General features: G+C 48.3%; 1 protein-coding gene and 1 long non-coding RNA gene across 7 annotated transcripts in view; one reads left to right on the plus strand and one right to left on the minus strand.

Annotated features, from left to right (window-relative positions):
• The window catches only part of Khdrbs3 (KH RNA binding domain containing, signal transduction associated 3), a 166,806-nt gene extending 160,028 nt beyond the window's left edge, over positions 1-6,778 (minus strand). For 2 of the 6 annotated variants that reach the window (XR_009375436.1, XM_059246921.1), the window contains exon 1: positions 6,318-6,608. Coding sequence is in view for 4 of the 6 variants with exons in the window: in XM_059246921.1 (XP_059102904.1) it covers positions 6,318-6,459 (142 nt within the window). In the remaining 2 variants the exon portion in view is untranslated. Of the gene's footprint in view, positions 1-4,664; positions 4,685-5,801; positions 5,932-6,317; positions 6,609-6,629 lie in introns of those variants that run through there. The other 4 variants (XM_059246922.1, XM_059246923.1, XM_059246924.1 and 1 more) reach the window with 4 other exon arrangements.
• A 2,415-nt stretch (positions 6,779-9,193) lies between these two features.
• Positions 9,194-14,589, plus strand: LOC131896648 (uncharacterized). Its single transcript, XR_009375484.1, has 4 exons — positions 9,194-11,251; positions 13,071-13,149; positions 14,175-14,325; positions 14,482-14,589. It is a non-coding gene; the product is annotated as an uncharacterized LOC131896648 (long non-coding RNA).
• Positions 14,590-15,035: the final 446 nt, after the last annotated feature.

Genomic DNA, 15,035 nt, shown 5'->3' on the forward strand with positions numbered 1-15,035 from the left:
AAAGCTTCGCAGGTAATTTAAGGAGCTAAACCAGCCACACGAGTCCTAAGGCCCACTTCCACACTCTACCTGGTGCTCCAAGGCGCATGCACTGGGTAATTAATTAGCTGACCTTCCTGAGCTTAGTTTTCTCCCCTGTAAAATGATGTATTCTTTTAAAACTATTAGAAGAATCAAATGAAATAATATACATAAAGCATGTAAACAAGAAAAGGCCCTTGATAAATGGCAGCTGCAACCATTAGCAATTACAAGGCACATATGTTTAAATATACTCCCTTCCAGAAAGCCCAAACTATTATTTGTGGAAATATAATCTTGTGCGTTAACACCACATTCTTTATTTCCTCCTTTCTTTTGGAGCCTGGTTTTAAAGGATGGAAACTTCCTCACTATACCACAAACTAAGTAAAAATGGAATACACTCTGAACCAGTCCTGGCAGAGCGAGTCTTAAACACAAAGAGCTCTGTAGCTCTATAGGACTTCTTCAACACGGCAGGCCCTGGGCAAAGACTTCTCTTGCACACTTCCTATGCCATGCTGTCCGGCTTTCTCTCTGACTTCCAAGATGCGTACGTTAAGTCTAGCTCCCCACCCTGAATACCCACCCAAGACTCAATAGTGCTCCTGAGAGCTCGGGGCACAAGCTGCCTTTCTGTTTAAGCGCATTTTCAGATACCTCTTTTAAAAATTCATCATCACCAACGGAAATTCCTAATGGGCTTCTACCATAATCCAACTTTTCTTTAAAAACAACACTAACAGCCTTTTATATCTTTTCTTAAAGTATCGCCTCAAAACATGAAGATTTGAAGTTCCAGCTTGACTACAAGCTCCACCTCCACTGCTTTCTGTTTTGGAGCTACGGATGCCTCATGGGGGGGGGGGGGGGGGGCAGGGACAAGGCAGCAAGGCAGGGATAAAATTACTTTCCTTGCAAGATCTGGTGTGGGTCAGAGATAATGCACAGGTCGCACCTGGCACCAAAGAGGCCCTCTATGTGGTAGCTTGTATTTAACCAATTATAATCACTCTTCCTACTGTTTTGGTAAAAATGCATGCCATTCTCTCTTTTTTCAGCCAGACAGATGACAAATGGCAAACAGGTCTTTGGATACCCACGCTGAAGTTGGCGTTTGGCATTCACAGACCTTCAGTTGTTCCTCTGACTTCCAGTTTCTGGCTAAGCAGGCCTGCAGTGGTGCACGCCTTTAATCCTAGCACTCAGGGGGTGAGGCAGACAGGTGGATCTCTATGAGCTCGAGGCTAGCCTGGTCTACATTGTGAGTTCTAGGCCAGCCAGGGCTACATAGTGAGTCCCTATCCAAAAAAAAAAAAAAAAAAAAAAAAAAAAAGAGGAAGAAGGAAGAAGGAAGATAGGTAGATAGGTAGGTAGGTAGGTAGGTAGGTAGGTAAGTTTTTGTCTGACACCTGAAATTGCAGATTAACTCCTTCAGGTAAGAAGGCTTATAAGACAAGTTCCAAGGGCTTCCATAATTCTACTTTGTCTCTATTTAAAAGAGAAAAACAATCATCCCATTGTGGATTTCAGGAGGAAGGCTGACTGCACCAGCGTGCACTGGTTTATCAAGTTCCTCAAGAAAGAAAAAAAGTAAATAAACATCTGATTCTAAGCCGATCTGACGACATCTTCTCATTAGCTCCTGGAGAAAGACCCCTACTGTTCTGCCACATTTAGGACCCTGGCGTGCTCTTCTGCCTGCTTTAACACATTTCACTTAGAGCCTTCCTGCCTGCCTTCCTTCCTCAGTGATGTGCACACTAGAGTCCTCATCCCCACCCCCAGGCCTGGCACTCCACAGAGGTTAGGAGCCGAGCTCTCTGTGGCTCTGAATGCCAAGCGCACATTCACATTCTTCATTACCTTTATGGTCCTTACTGCACAGCCATGAAGGCTGGAGTACAGTTTGCAAGGCCCAAGCACGACACTTGATGCTAACTCCTGAAGCCACGAGGCCGGATGAGACCAGGTCTGCCTCCTAGCAGGCTCTCACTCTCCCAGCAGAGTGATGAGATCTGAACAGCAGCATCACACCAGGGCAGAGGTAAGCGCTGGGACTGGAGACAGGAAAAAAGCAATGGAGCCCTCCCCTTTGGTGGAGAGAGGAAAGTAGACGGAGGAACTAAAGCAGAAATCCAAAGGGGGGAGAATAAAAATAGACACCATATCGTGTATCTCTCAACCCAGTGTGGTCAGGCAGAAAAAGAGGCAACTGCACATCCCGGAGCCAGGCTTTCCTAGTCTCCACTTGTCATTAGCCAACAGTCTTACCAGGAACTGCACTTTCCAGACCCCGGGGGTCTGTACAGAACGGCATGGCAAAACCAACCACCAAGTTTTGCCGTCTCTCTGACATCCTGAAAGTGCACCATGCGAGGCAAGTTCTACAACTGAAAGCCTGGCCCAAAGACCTCTCCATCCCTGGGGTGTTGGCAGTAGAAAGAGTACAAGCATCACTCGGGACAGAGGGCCTCAGAAACACTGTTCTAGCTCATTTGGACCTTCTGGTCACTCCATATTCCAGAAAGACAGCCGAATGACTAAGTTCCCGAGGAAAGAAAACATTTATAAACTACAGTGGAGCATAGTTCTTCATCTCCTCTCCAGTACCCAGCACAAGAAGCCTGGCACCCAGGCTGGGTCCCCAAGGTCCATGTGCTGGAACACTGTATCTCTCTATAAGGCACTGCATAGAACTCGGGAGTGGCTGACCTCAAACTGAAGCATCACCTCCATTTCCTACAAAGACAAACCAAAACACCCACAAGCAGAGGAGAAACAATCAAAACCGAAATAATGGCAGCCTCCTCTGGATGAAGCTGGGAATCGCACTCCCAGCACACACTCTGCAAAGCTCACTGTTGAGCCCTCACTGTACAGGTCTGAGCATATTCAAGCAAAAAAAAAAAAAAAAGGTTTGCAAAAGGGATTCCCCAAAATGAATGCTACACCACTGAACTTCATCGCAAAGAAATATGGGCTAATGGCCCTCTTTCTGCACATAGATACACATACAGCCTAAGTAATGCAAAGAACCCTCTTACTTGAAAAATTGAGGTACCATAAAAACCATTTATTTGGAAATAACAACACAGGCCTTATCAGTGTGGACACGCAGGCTACCTCACTCTGGTGTCCTCTACTCCACTTCCTCCTGTCACCAACAACTAAATTTAACTTGGCCAGAACAGCGACCAATCCATACATAACCAGATCATTAAAAACACGGGGTTGTGCCTTGGACAGACTTGGACAGAGAGCCATCCAAACCTCAGCCAAAGTGCTAGATTAAATCAGAACACAAGGCATTCTGGAAAGGGTTTCAGCAAGTGGGTATATCTCCTACTGGCAAATAGCAAATATAATGCAAAGCATGCAACACTACTCTCACCTCCAACTCCCTAGCAAGAAGCATATCACTTCACCCTACAGGCATGTCTGTGGGAACAAGTGGGGGGCAGTGAGAGAACCCCAAAAACCTGATTTCTTTCATTTCTTATCAAACCTGATTTCTTTTGTCTTTAATATCAATTAACCACTAGCCTTACTTTTGTTGGGGAATAAAATTTTACATTTGGGGCAGAGAGAAAAGCAGCTACCTTTGGAAATTAAAAATCAACTCAGTAAGTAATGTCCATCATAAAACAATGGCCTGGAAAAAAAGGCAGAATCCTACCTATACTAGAAGAGAGTGTACCTGACTGCCTCTCCGCCCAAGTCCTTACTTAAAGACTGTAACAACAGTAATAACTCAGCCAGGACACTGATCAATGTTTATGAATACTGCATTCTGAAATGACTATGTCTCATGTACAAACGGTCTCGGTCTCATTATCGTACGGTGCTGATTACTAAATTAAAATACTGGTCACAGGAGAGCTTTAATTTGCAGGTGCCTTGGCCACAGCATCCAATCCTCAAGTCTACAGCGGAAGTCTCCTTCTTCAAAGAAGTACAGGAAGAGACCATTGTCTTTTAAAGCAACATCAATCTTCCTAAAGCACACACATGACTTCCCTCTCTTACATTAACATATCCAGGGACAATCATAGTCACTGTATTGATTTCAATAGTGTTTTAAATTAATGTGCAAGAAGAGTCCATTCTATCTTTTTGGGAAGTTGCATGTAGAAAGAAGAATGGCTTTCAAGACAGAGGATGTGGATTCAAATGAACTCTCAGGACCTACAGGCTGATATGCAGCAGGGGTCCCAGCAGCCTTCCGGGGAAAGCACTGATTGTCTTGCCTACAGGGCTGCAAGTGTGAGGACAGAACTAGATAGCTAGCAAGTGCCTCAAAGTGCCGTGGAAACTCTGTAAATACTGTGAGCTTTGGAGACAGTAGCTGCCGAGTCTCTTACATGCCACTGGACAGTAAAAGTTCACAGTGCCAACCATTCCCTACTGTTGGAGATTCCAGCATAACTTCAGAAAAGAGACCTTCCTTATAGGAAAAAAAAACACAGCAAAATAAGAATAACAATGCTTTCCTATAAGCAATAAGAGGGTGGCTATCAGATTTCAAATGAAACTTTGCCAACAATCACCCGAATGCTGACTTCAGACCCGATGTTTTTAAAACGGCACTTGTAACACTGGAGTTACATAACAGCCCATAATTAATATTTTAAATGACAGACCACTACGTTCTGGATATCAGCCTCCATCTCAAGTCATGTAAAAGCTCACAGTAACAGGAGCATTCTAGCACCAGGGCTTCCTTCACAGGTGAGAAATGTACTTCTAACAAGAATTACATTCTGGATGAAAACCAAGGCAACCAAGTTCAACACCAAACAAGCTCTAAATAACAACACCTCTCCAGTATCTGGTTCAGGAAATGGAGCCATTATTAACACCAGTAGACGAAGGAACCGACAGAATTGTGAACATCTTTACAACACAAGGCTATGACAACATGCCACGGAACACAATCCCGACTTTAAAAATAACTCATTATCCTTTAAAACTGGTCTCCCTAATTGAGTACAAGCCTGGTTTGATTTTTGTCTCTTCACTAGGAAAACTGTGCTTGGTTTCACAGTCCAGACCATTTCTAATCCACTGATCTCACACAACGTACAAAGAAATTTCTTACAGAGATCACAGCCCAGCAGGCAGCAAAAGATATATGTAAATCACAAAGAGTGAGGAGTAAAAAAAATCGAACGGCAGGAATCTAACTACAAAACTGCTCAGAAGGGCCAGGCGGTAAAACTTAAATTCTTTTTCTCTAATTTAGGAGCGAATGCCCATTACTCTTTCTCAAGCCTGCTATAGTAGAGAAATCAAAATAAGCATGCCATTAACGGGAGAGGCTTGCCAACGTATTTCTGTTCAACAATTCAAAGAAGCTTAAATTCGTGGAGACGGGAAGTCTCTCCACCACCCCCAGCAGGCGACAACAGCCTACTCCTGACAACTGTCTACGACAGACAAGTAGCAGAGGTCGCGGTTCTAAAACCTAGGTATCTACACACAAACAGAATATGTCTGCCTCATCTTTGTCTCTCAACAATAAAAAGAGTCAGGGCCAGCACTGAGAGATGCATACCCCTAATCAGGAACCGCTGCACAGAGTGATTCATAAAATGGTTACAGATCTGACCAGATAACGTCTTGGTCATGTCCCTGGAAAACAGAAAGAAAAAAAAAAAAAAAAAAGGAAAAAGAAAGAAAAAGAAGAAGGCCATAGGTCCCCAGCCCATCTTCTTCTGAAACACATATGCTGGACCCGGGTGTAGCAGACAGATCCGGGCAAGGCTGGCTTCATTTACCTTCCATCCTAGCAGATGATTCAGGAAGCCAAAGCAGAAGTGAGCCTGAAGAATACAGTTCTGGGTAGGCGTGCCTCCATAAACCCCAGTGTCTCTGTCCTTGGCACTTTCCGGCTCCTTTCCCACCCGCGCTGGTTGGAGGAGTGTGAAAAATGGCACAGGCGGGTGGCTCCTTTGGCAATATGCTCAAACCCTAAGCCAGCCACCAATGAGGGTCACCCGCCCAGCTTGTCTCAAAGAGAGAAAGGGCGAGCAAGAACGGGCTCTCTGGCGGGCCTCCTCTCCCAAACTGAGTCCTCCAAGGGCCGCCTGACTGCCAGGCTGGCATGAGAGCCCGCCCCCAGGAACGGCAAACTGCCCAGCCGGTGGCTGCCTGGGCACACACACAGAAGATCGTGGGAGAGGGGCTGGGCTCCTCCCTCGGGGCCGCTGGGGTCCTCCTCCTCTATCTTGCTTGGAGGATCTGACCCTAAACCTCTTCCCAAGGTCCCCAAACTTCACTAACAACCCAAGCACCTGTTCCCTTCACCTTCTGCGCGGCCAATCCGCTCAAGCCCATCCATTTCCCTGCAGCGCTTTCTTCCAGCTCCTTGGACAGCCCGAACACCCCGGGTCCCGGGGCGCCCCACTCTCCCTCTCCAGTGGGCTCGTCCAGCATCGGCCCAGACACAGGCCCCTGCACGCTCGCTGTGTTTCGCCCAGAAGTTTCCCCTGGGTCCACCGGGGTCCCCACCGATGCGCTTCCAGTCCCGTGCAGATAGAAGCCCGGCCTCCTCCCTCCTCCCGGGAGCCAGCTGCGCGGGTGCCGTTAACGGCCGGCGCGCTCACCTCGGTTCACCAGGCGCAGGGCGTGCGTGAAGGAGGGGTCCAGAGAGTCCTTCTCCGCCATCAGCTCCGGCAGGTACTTCTCCTCCATGCTCGCCGGCCGCCGGGCCCGCTTCTCCGCCCCGCGGCGCGCGCGCGCCAGCCGCCCCGCAGCCCGAGCCGCCCGCCCCCGGCGGCGCGGACCCCGCCAGGCGCCTCGGCGGCCAAGCCGGGCGGGCGGCCGGGCGGCGGCGGCGGCTCGGGGCGGGCGGCGGCCGCTCAGCCCGGCCCCGTGGAGCCCCAGATCACCGCGCTGCGGGCCGCGAGCTGCACGGCGGCGGGATGAGCGAAAGGAGCGGGCCGGGAAGCCGAGGAGCGCTGCTCGGGCTCGCCCGCCAGCCGCGCGGACGCCTAGCTCTGCCGCGACCCGCCCCGCGCGCCGCCCCGCGCGCTCTGAGCCGCCGCGCAGTGCCCCGCGCCCTCCCCGCCCCGCCCGCCGCGCCTGCGCGCTGCGCCGACCGCCCGCCGCGCGCCGCCTCGTGGGGGCACCGGGACGGCGCGGGCCCGCGGCGGGGACATCGTGGGGGCGCGTCGGGACCCCAGGCCCCCGGTCTCCTTCCCTGGCTCGCCGGGAAGCGTCTCTAAGCTGCCCAGCATTGCCTTGTAGGTGCACAGGCTGGGAAACTGAGGCTCACAGGTCAAGTGGCGTGCCCAAGGTCACCCGTCCTGGGGAGAAGGGAACAAGGGCAGAACCTGGGGACCCCGGGTTCACCGGGCCCGGCTCTGGGAACAGGCGATGAGACCCGGTGCCTCGTTCTCAAAAGCTCCGCGGACTTGCCTAACTTAGGTCTCTTTGCTGTCCGCTGGTATTTGTTCTATAATAACGCCGGGCTCGGGCTTGGAACGCCAGTCTCCTGAGACCCTTGGCGCAGAGATCGGTTACGTAAAAGCGCCTGTCCTTCAGACTGTCTTTGTCTTCCAAGACTTGCTCGGAGTTGCCCTTCTCCTTAGCCATAAACATGCGGGTGCCTGAACATGGATGAGTGAGTCTCTCAAAACTGTCCCCAGAAGGGAACCTACCCCACCTCACTCGGGTGGTGATGTCTCCCTCTTAAACACCCAACCAAACCCCAGCAAAGGCTCTCCTAGGCCCCTTGCAGAACCCTTGAAGTGTATGGGAGAAATGTTCCACACCAAGCCAAGGATTCCAGAGTTCTTGTTCAAGTCCTGACCTCCTGTCATAGTCCCTTGACAGCCCTGAAGACTTCCCCAGACCCCCGAATCGCTTCATTTTCCTTTCCCTGTGTTCTGAAACCGTTCACAGAACTGTAACACTGCTTTCATAGCCCAGAACTATCTCAGGGCACAGCAAGTTTTGTCTGAGGGAAAGGTCTCCAACGCCTAGTGCCTAGGATGAATAAATATGGGGAGGGCACCAGAAAAGTTTGCTGAAGGAATCCTCCAAACACCTGATCAGCTGAGCCCTGTGCATAGTAAGGAATCCCCGTGTCTCTTTAGTCAAAACTGTCAAGAGGCAGTAAAATGAAATGGTTACTAGTTTGTGGCCCTTTAGCAAAGTTAGGTCACCTGTGCCTCAGTCTCCTCGTCTGTCAAGTGGAGATGAGAAGAGGTCATTTCATAGAAAGCTCATGAGGATTTACTATTTCGCGAGCACCCAGCACAGGAAGAGAGCCTGGCTGTTCTGCGGCAGTCTCCCCTGCGTGGCTGCTTTCTGACACAGAAGCCTTGAAAGGCAGCAGGCAGACACCATCTGTGTGGTCCTCGCTGCGGATGGCATGGCGGACGTGGAGCACAACCCCCAACAGCGTCAGCAAGGGATCCTAGTGGTAGATCCTGCTTCTGACCCTGAGCCCCAGGCTGATCTGTCTGGTCAGGCAGTGTCCCCCAAGTCCGAACCTCACATCTGGACCTCCAGTACTGTCAGCAGTCCCCCAGGGCAGGTGTGGGGTTCTTGAGGGAGAATTTTCTCCTTTTACATCTAAATGGAAACACATGCCTCTTGCTTGTCTTTTTTTTTTTCCCTAGACTTGAATTCCGGTGATTCTCTGAGAACCACCAAGGAAGAGGAAGTGGACAGAGGGCCTGGTGGAAGTGCCTCTTGCTCTCTTCTCTGTCTTCCATCTTCTGCCTCAATAGTAGTCTAAAATTTCACTGATGATTATCTTTATTAAGCATTTATCAATTATCCGTATTAAGCATTTACTAAGTGTCAGGCTGCTCTGGCAGCTTTACACATAGTCCTCTCGATACTTGCAGCAAAGATTCTGTTTATCACCATTTGCTCCTCATCAAGCACTCTCTAAGGCTGAGTCATTTCATCCTCTGCCAGCTGTCCCACCACTGTTAGTCTGGGTTTCCAGGTCCTCCTCTTCTAAACCCTCCCCACCTCCACCTTCCCAGGTAGTGATCTGAGACCTGTGAGACTAGATCTGTGCCCCACCCCCATTGGAGTATTAGGCAGAGATGCCATGACCACCAGCAGCTGGGGAGGAGGATTTAGACACCACCAAGCTGACGGCAGAGATGTGGAAGCATCTGCTCGGAAACCACCTCCTCCTTCCTAGGTCTCGGGGAAAGTTGGGGCTTTCCTGCAAACATCGGCAGGTGGTAATTACATTCAGATCTTTGGGCTTCTAGGCCAGAGATCTTTCCAGAATACTCTGGTTCTCCCCAAGCACACACACCTCTGGATTTAGAGGACATAGCACGGCAAAAGGGGCCTTCAAAGGCATCTCATGGCAAGGGCTCCATGCCGCTACAGACCTTGCACAAGGCTCCACAGTTCCTGTCCACTCTTCATGGAGTCCCTCAGCTGCTGTATGGAAGAGGGACTACCTTTTCCTCAGCTCCAGGTCAGGGGCTTGCCTCTCAGTCCCTGAGATGCAAGGAGTACTTCCCAAGCCAACCTTACCCACCACTGCAGGCTACCAGAGGAAGCCCAGCCGGTCTCCGCAACCCCCGTGGGTGAGGTGGCTGTCATTCATGATCTCCACCTGCTTCCAGCCCTTTGCTCTCAAGGAGAGAGAGATGACATAGCCCTGGCCACTGACATGAACTCTAGTGAGTCAGACCCTGCTGTAGTGCTTGACGTCATCAGGGCATGCACCAATCACAGGCTCTGTGTCTCTGAGATAGTTTCCTTATAGGAAAGGATTGCTGCCCACGCTGCAAACTTCTCTTTCTACTTGTTTAAGAGAGGTGAGCCCTAGGCCACATTCATGTGGGTGGAGAAGTCCAAATCAGGTTTCAGTCTGCCCCCCACCCCCGTTTCCCTTGCTTACTAGCTAGCAAGCTTGCACCAGCACTCACTAGCTCTGAGCACAGGGAAAAGGTGATGACCAGTTTGCAGGGTCAAGCCTCAAACTAGATTTAAACCTCACTAACCTCCTCATGGGCACAGGGTTAGTGCTTTCCGACTCTTCCTCCATCTCCACCAGCGTTACTTCTGCCCCTGTTTACACTCACCACACTGAGTCTTTGCCTTCTGTGTCCTTGGAGCCCGCTCCGCTCCTTAGCCCAGTGTCTGGTTGAGTGGTCATTTCACTGGGAGCAGTCATTTATCCGGGAGGGGGGCATGCCTCCTGAAAAGGGGTTCTGTTAACACCACTGCTACTCAGATCTTTGAGACAGGGCCTTTGTCATGTAAGGAGGGCACCAAAAGATGGCATAGCCTCACCTAGAAATCCATCATCAGCGTGTTACAGCACAAGACACCAAGAAGATCCACTCTGGTCTCTGAGTCCAGTTGTTGCCACAGAAAACAGATTTCCAAAGCTGTGAGTATGGCTGGAAGGGCTGACTGCAACCCTGGAAAGGTAGGAGACACTTTGATAGGCAGGAATCCTCAGAGTTCAAGCCCATCCTGAGATCAGGAGTGACTCTATAAGGCTTTCCATACTCAGTGCATAGGACAGCTGGAAGGAATCTCAGATTAAGAAAGTGTGGCTAAGAAAGTTGATAAAGCCCAGCTGTTGGAAGGAGAATCGGATACATTTGCTCATGTGCACATGCATACACACATGAGTATACACACTCGAGCACTCCAGTGCACGCACACGTGCAGGCACACACACATGTCCACTTACGCTCAATCTATTATCTCTATTCCATCCAGTCTGAAAACAGGAAAAACCATGTCTTCCAGCCCAACCACACATACCTAGAGACATCTAGCCTGCTGACTCTGTGTCCACATGCCTTGCAAACCCCCTTCGTATCTGGTGGATAGCAAGCCCAGGTAGGTCCTCATGCACATTTCTTTTTACTACTGCAGAAGCCATCTGACTTCTGTTCCAGCAGGAAAGACGCCACAGATATTGCGCACACACCCCCTCGTGGCCAAGTTTGGAAGCACACGCCCCCAAAAGTGTTGCGTGAGAGCCTCTTGGGTTTTGCCAGGGCTCTACCGAAAAGAATTCCAGGTAGGACTGTAATGCCAGCCAGAGAAGGAAAAGAAATAACTGTGATTGCAACGTGAAGAAAATGAAAGGGGAAGAAGTAATGAAAACGGGAAGGAGGAGAGGAAAAGGGGAAGCACGGAAAGGGGAAGAACAAAGGGAAGAAAAGGAACAATGCATAGAAAAGCTGAGAAGCACGAGGTCAGGGACGCCTTCCTGTCTTCAAAGGTAGGCACACATAAGCGACAAAGGAACAAGAATTGGCATGTCCAGGGTCAGTCCCAAGACAGACAGGTGTGTGCAGATAAGCCAGGCAGGAAAGGGGGGCAGGGACCCCATATTTGACCCCATCAGGACCTGCCTTGCTGTTCTTTCCAGATTCCAAATCCTCCTGTCTCTATTTCTAAGCCTGGAAACTGTAGATAGAAGTAACTTGTTTTCTTCCTATTTCACTGAGATCTGATGAGACCAATAAAGACTTGCAGAGAAGACCCCGGAAACCGCCGTGCATTCTCTGATCCAGCCATCATGGAAATGTGTTTTATTATTTTCCTTGATGTGGAAGCCACCCTGGATCCTTGACATCCTCCTGTTCTAAAAGGGTGATATGTGGTGCTAGAATGCACCAAGTTATCACCAACCCCCGGTGCTTTGTAAGATGCTATGATTTGAGAAGCACGGCTGAAATGTAAAACATTATTGCCGCCATAGTAAAAACATCCATGTCCATCTACTAGCCCACTATTTCTTGTCAGGATATATAAAGATACACACTCGAGCACTCCAGTGCACGCACACGTGCAGGCACACACACATGTCCACTTACGCTCAATCTATTATCTCTATTCCATCCAGTCTGAAAACAGGAAAAACCATGTCTTCCAGCCCAACCACACATACCTAGAGACATCTAGCCTGCTGACTCTGTGTCCACATGCCTTGCAAACCCCCTTCGTATCTGGTGGATAGCAAGCCCAGGTAGGTCCTCATGCACATTTCTTTTTACTGTCTACATTAGAAGGTGGTTTTGGGGGAAGGGGAGGCGGCATTAACAGTAAAACTGCACATACTGAGTTTGGTAAAATAATCAGAAATAAAATATTTTTGGTAGTATCAAATTATCCGTACTGGAACAGCTAGTGAGAAAGATGATAAAGTTTTTAAAGCCCAGTACATTGGGCATCATATAAGAAGACCAGTGTTAGGCAGGTATGGTGGCACAGGCCTTTAATCCCAGCGGGAGGCAGAGGCCGGTGGATCTCTGTGGGTTTGAGGCCAGCCTGGTCTACAAAATGAATTCCAGGACAGCCAGGGCTGTTATGCAGAGAAACCCTGTCTTGAAAATTAAAAAACGAAATAAAACAGACCAGTGTTGGAGGTTGGAATGATGACTCAGCAGTTTAGAACACTTGCGGTCCTTGCAGAAGACCTGAGTCCTATTCCCAGCACCCGAGGCTCACAACTGCCTATAACTCTAGTTCCAGGACATCTGATACCCTCTTCTGGCTTTCACAAGCATCAGCACTCAAATGCACAGACCAACACACAGATAAAAGCATATACATATAATTAAAACTAAAATAAATCATTTTTAAAAGAATACAAGTTTACAACTATTCTTTTTTCTGTAGTTAAAGCAAGATGATATCAGCTTACCAAAAATGTCTGTGGGAAAGAGTAAATATGAAGTTGAAGTTGTATATTCATGTAAGAGCATAGAATTCCCAAGGAAACTATTTCAGAACAAAAGTGGACTTTTTGACAGTGACTATAGGACAAGCTATGTGTGGCCAAACATTTCATTATTTGGTTTCTCAACAACCAAGAGCTAGCTCACCCACAAATCTCAGCTGTCACTCTTACTTTGCCTGGATTTATACCTGGTTGATATACATTCCCCAAGCCCCTGCTTGTTGTTAATGGGGGAGAGAGGCAGGGCATCTTTAATCAACCTCATTCTGCCTCAGAGGACAATTGGCAGGCAGGAGTACCCCGGATTCCTCTAAATAATGTTACCTTTTCACTGGATCTTACTTGGTCTCTCTAGCTCTACTCATTGGAGAGTGATCTGCAATCAATCACCACATCGATGAGAAAGCTCAATGATCTCTGGACAGTTACACATGGTGAGTTACCAAGAGTACATAATGGTTAAAGCCACCACCCTAAGAGCCAAACACAGCCAGCAGCCTCCCCCTAGTCAGCGGGGGACTTGAGGGTAAAGCAGCTTCTTCAGGTGTCTCTTGAAAAATGAGGGCGGTATCACTTACTACAAAGAGTTACTTTATGATCCTCATGACATAAATGTGATATGCTGATCCTAGGACCCATGAGCCCAGGACAGATAACATGTCAGTAGAACATCACCATTCCACGGGGGAGGGGAGTTGGTATGAGCTATGTGTATAGTTTTAATTGTCTAGAAGTCAACAATGTGGAAAGAGGCAAAAGTTAATGAAGTCATTTAATCAACCCAATGTATTCAGAATGTTATTTCAACATTGTAGTCAATAATCTAAAGATACTAATGAGTTCTAATATTCCTTTTGGCAATATCTCTAGAATCTAGTATTTTACCACCATAGCATATCACAATCCAATTCAAAATTTTCAATGATTAACAAAAAAAATACAAAATTGTGATTCATTTAGTTTTAGTATTGATTAGTGGGGCACTTAACATGTAGAATTTGTCCCAGGCTGTGCCCATAGCAGAGCCTAGACATGTGGCTTATTTGGTTCTCTGTGAAAGCCTTAGATTATATGCCCTAGAAGCACACCCCAGATAATGGCCCAGAGCAAAATATTTGGAAGGTGGCTCCAGGAAGCACCAGGAAGTGGGGAGAGCATGGGCTACACTCTTTTAAAATTTAAATTCAATTGATTAAATAGCATTGTAAGTAATTCCTCACTAATAGTAAAATCCATTCATGTGCTAATTCTTCATGTACATGTGGACAAGTGGCTTTGACACTGGGCATTACAGAGTGACAGGAAGTGAGTGATCCAGAGTTAAAGCCCTGCTGTCAGTACCTAACCAAATACATGTGCCTTATCTCATCCTTCACAAAGTCCCAAAGTATGCTGTGTGCACACCCAGTGTGGTGGCTACAAGATGCCATTGACGCTAAGTTTCTTTCACCATCCTAAGGCTGGCAAATTTGATCCCTTTCCCACTGTGGGCATCGTGACTTCATCCCAGACAAGAAGAAGAGGAATCATGAAGAACCAAAGAGTAAATGGTTAGCATTCTTTTCTGCTAATGAGATGCTTTCCTGAAGCCCCATGAAGTATCATTAAAGGTGTGTACCATGGTGGGTATCCTTGTTTGCATGGGGCAGACTTGACAAGTGCAATGCTTGCTTAGTGGTATAGTAGGATTCAATGTTGCTGTGATAAATCACTGACCAAAACCAACTTGGGGAGGGGATTATGTGTCTTACATTTCCACATTATAGTCCATCACCGAGGAAAGTCAAGGCAGGAACTGAAGCAGGAATCTGGAGGCAGGAATTGAAGCAGAGACCACGGAAGAATGCTGCTTACCGGCCTGCTCAGCCTGCTTTCTTACAAACCAAGGACTTGCTAACTGGTTAGGGTTAGCATTGCCTACTGTGGGATGAGCCCTCCCACATCAACATCAACCATTAATCAAGAAGATGTGAAAAAAACCCTCCCCGACACTTCCCCGCTGTGGGATGTTCTGTATGGCAAATGTGTTGCTCTGATTGGTTGGTAAATAAAACACTGATTGGCCAGTAGTCAGGCAGGAGGAAGTATAGGCAAGACAAGGAGGAGAATAAAGCTGGGAAGTGGAAGGCTGAGTCAGAGACACTGCCAGCCGCCACGATGACAAACAGCATGTGAAGATGCCAGTAAGCCATGAGCCATGTGGCAAGGTATAGATTTATAGAAATGGATTAATTTAAGCTGTAAGAACAATTAGCAAGAAGCCTGCCACGGCCATACAGTTTGTAACCAATATAAGTCTCTGTGTTTACTTGGTCGGGTC

Source organism: Peromyscus eremicus, chromosome 20, assembly GCF_949786415.1.
Source record: "Peromyscus eremicus chromosome 20, PerEre_H2_v1, whole genome shotgun sequence".
Lineage (NCBI taxonomy): Eukaryota > Metazoa > Chordata > Mammalia > Rodentia > Cricetidae > Peromyscus > Peromyscus eremicus.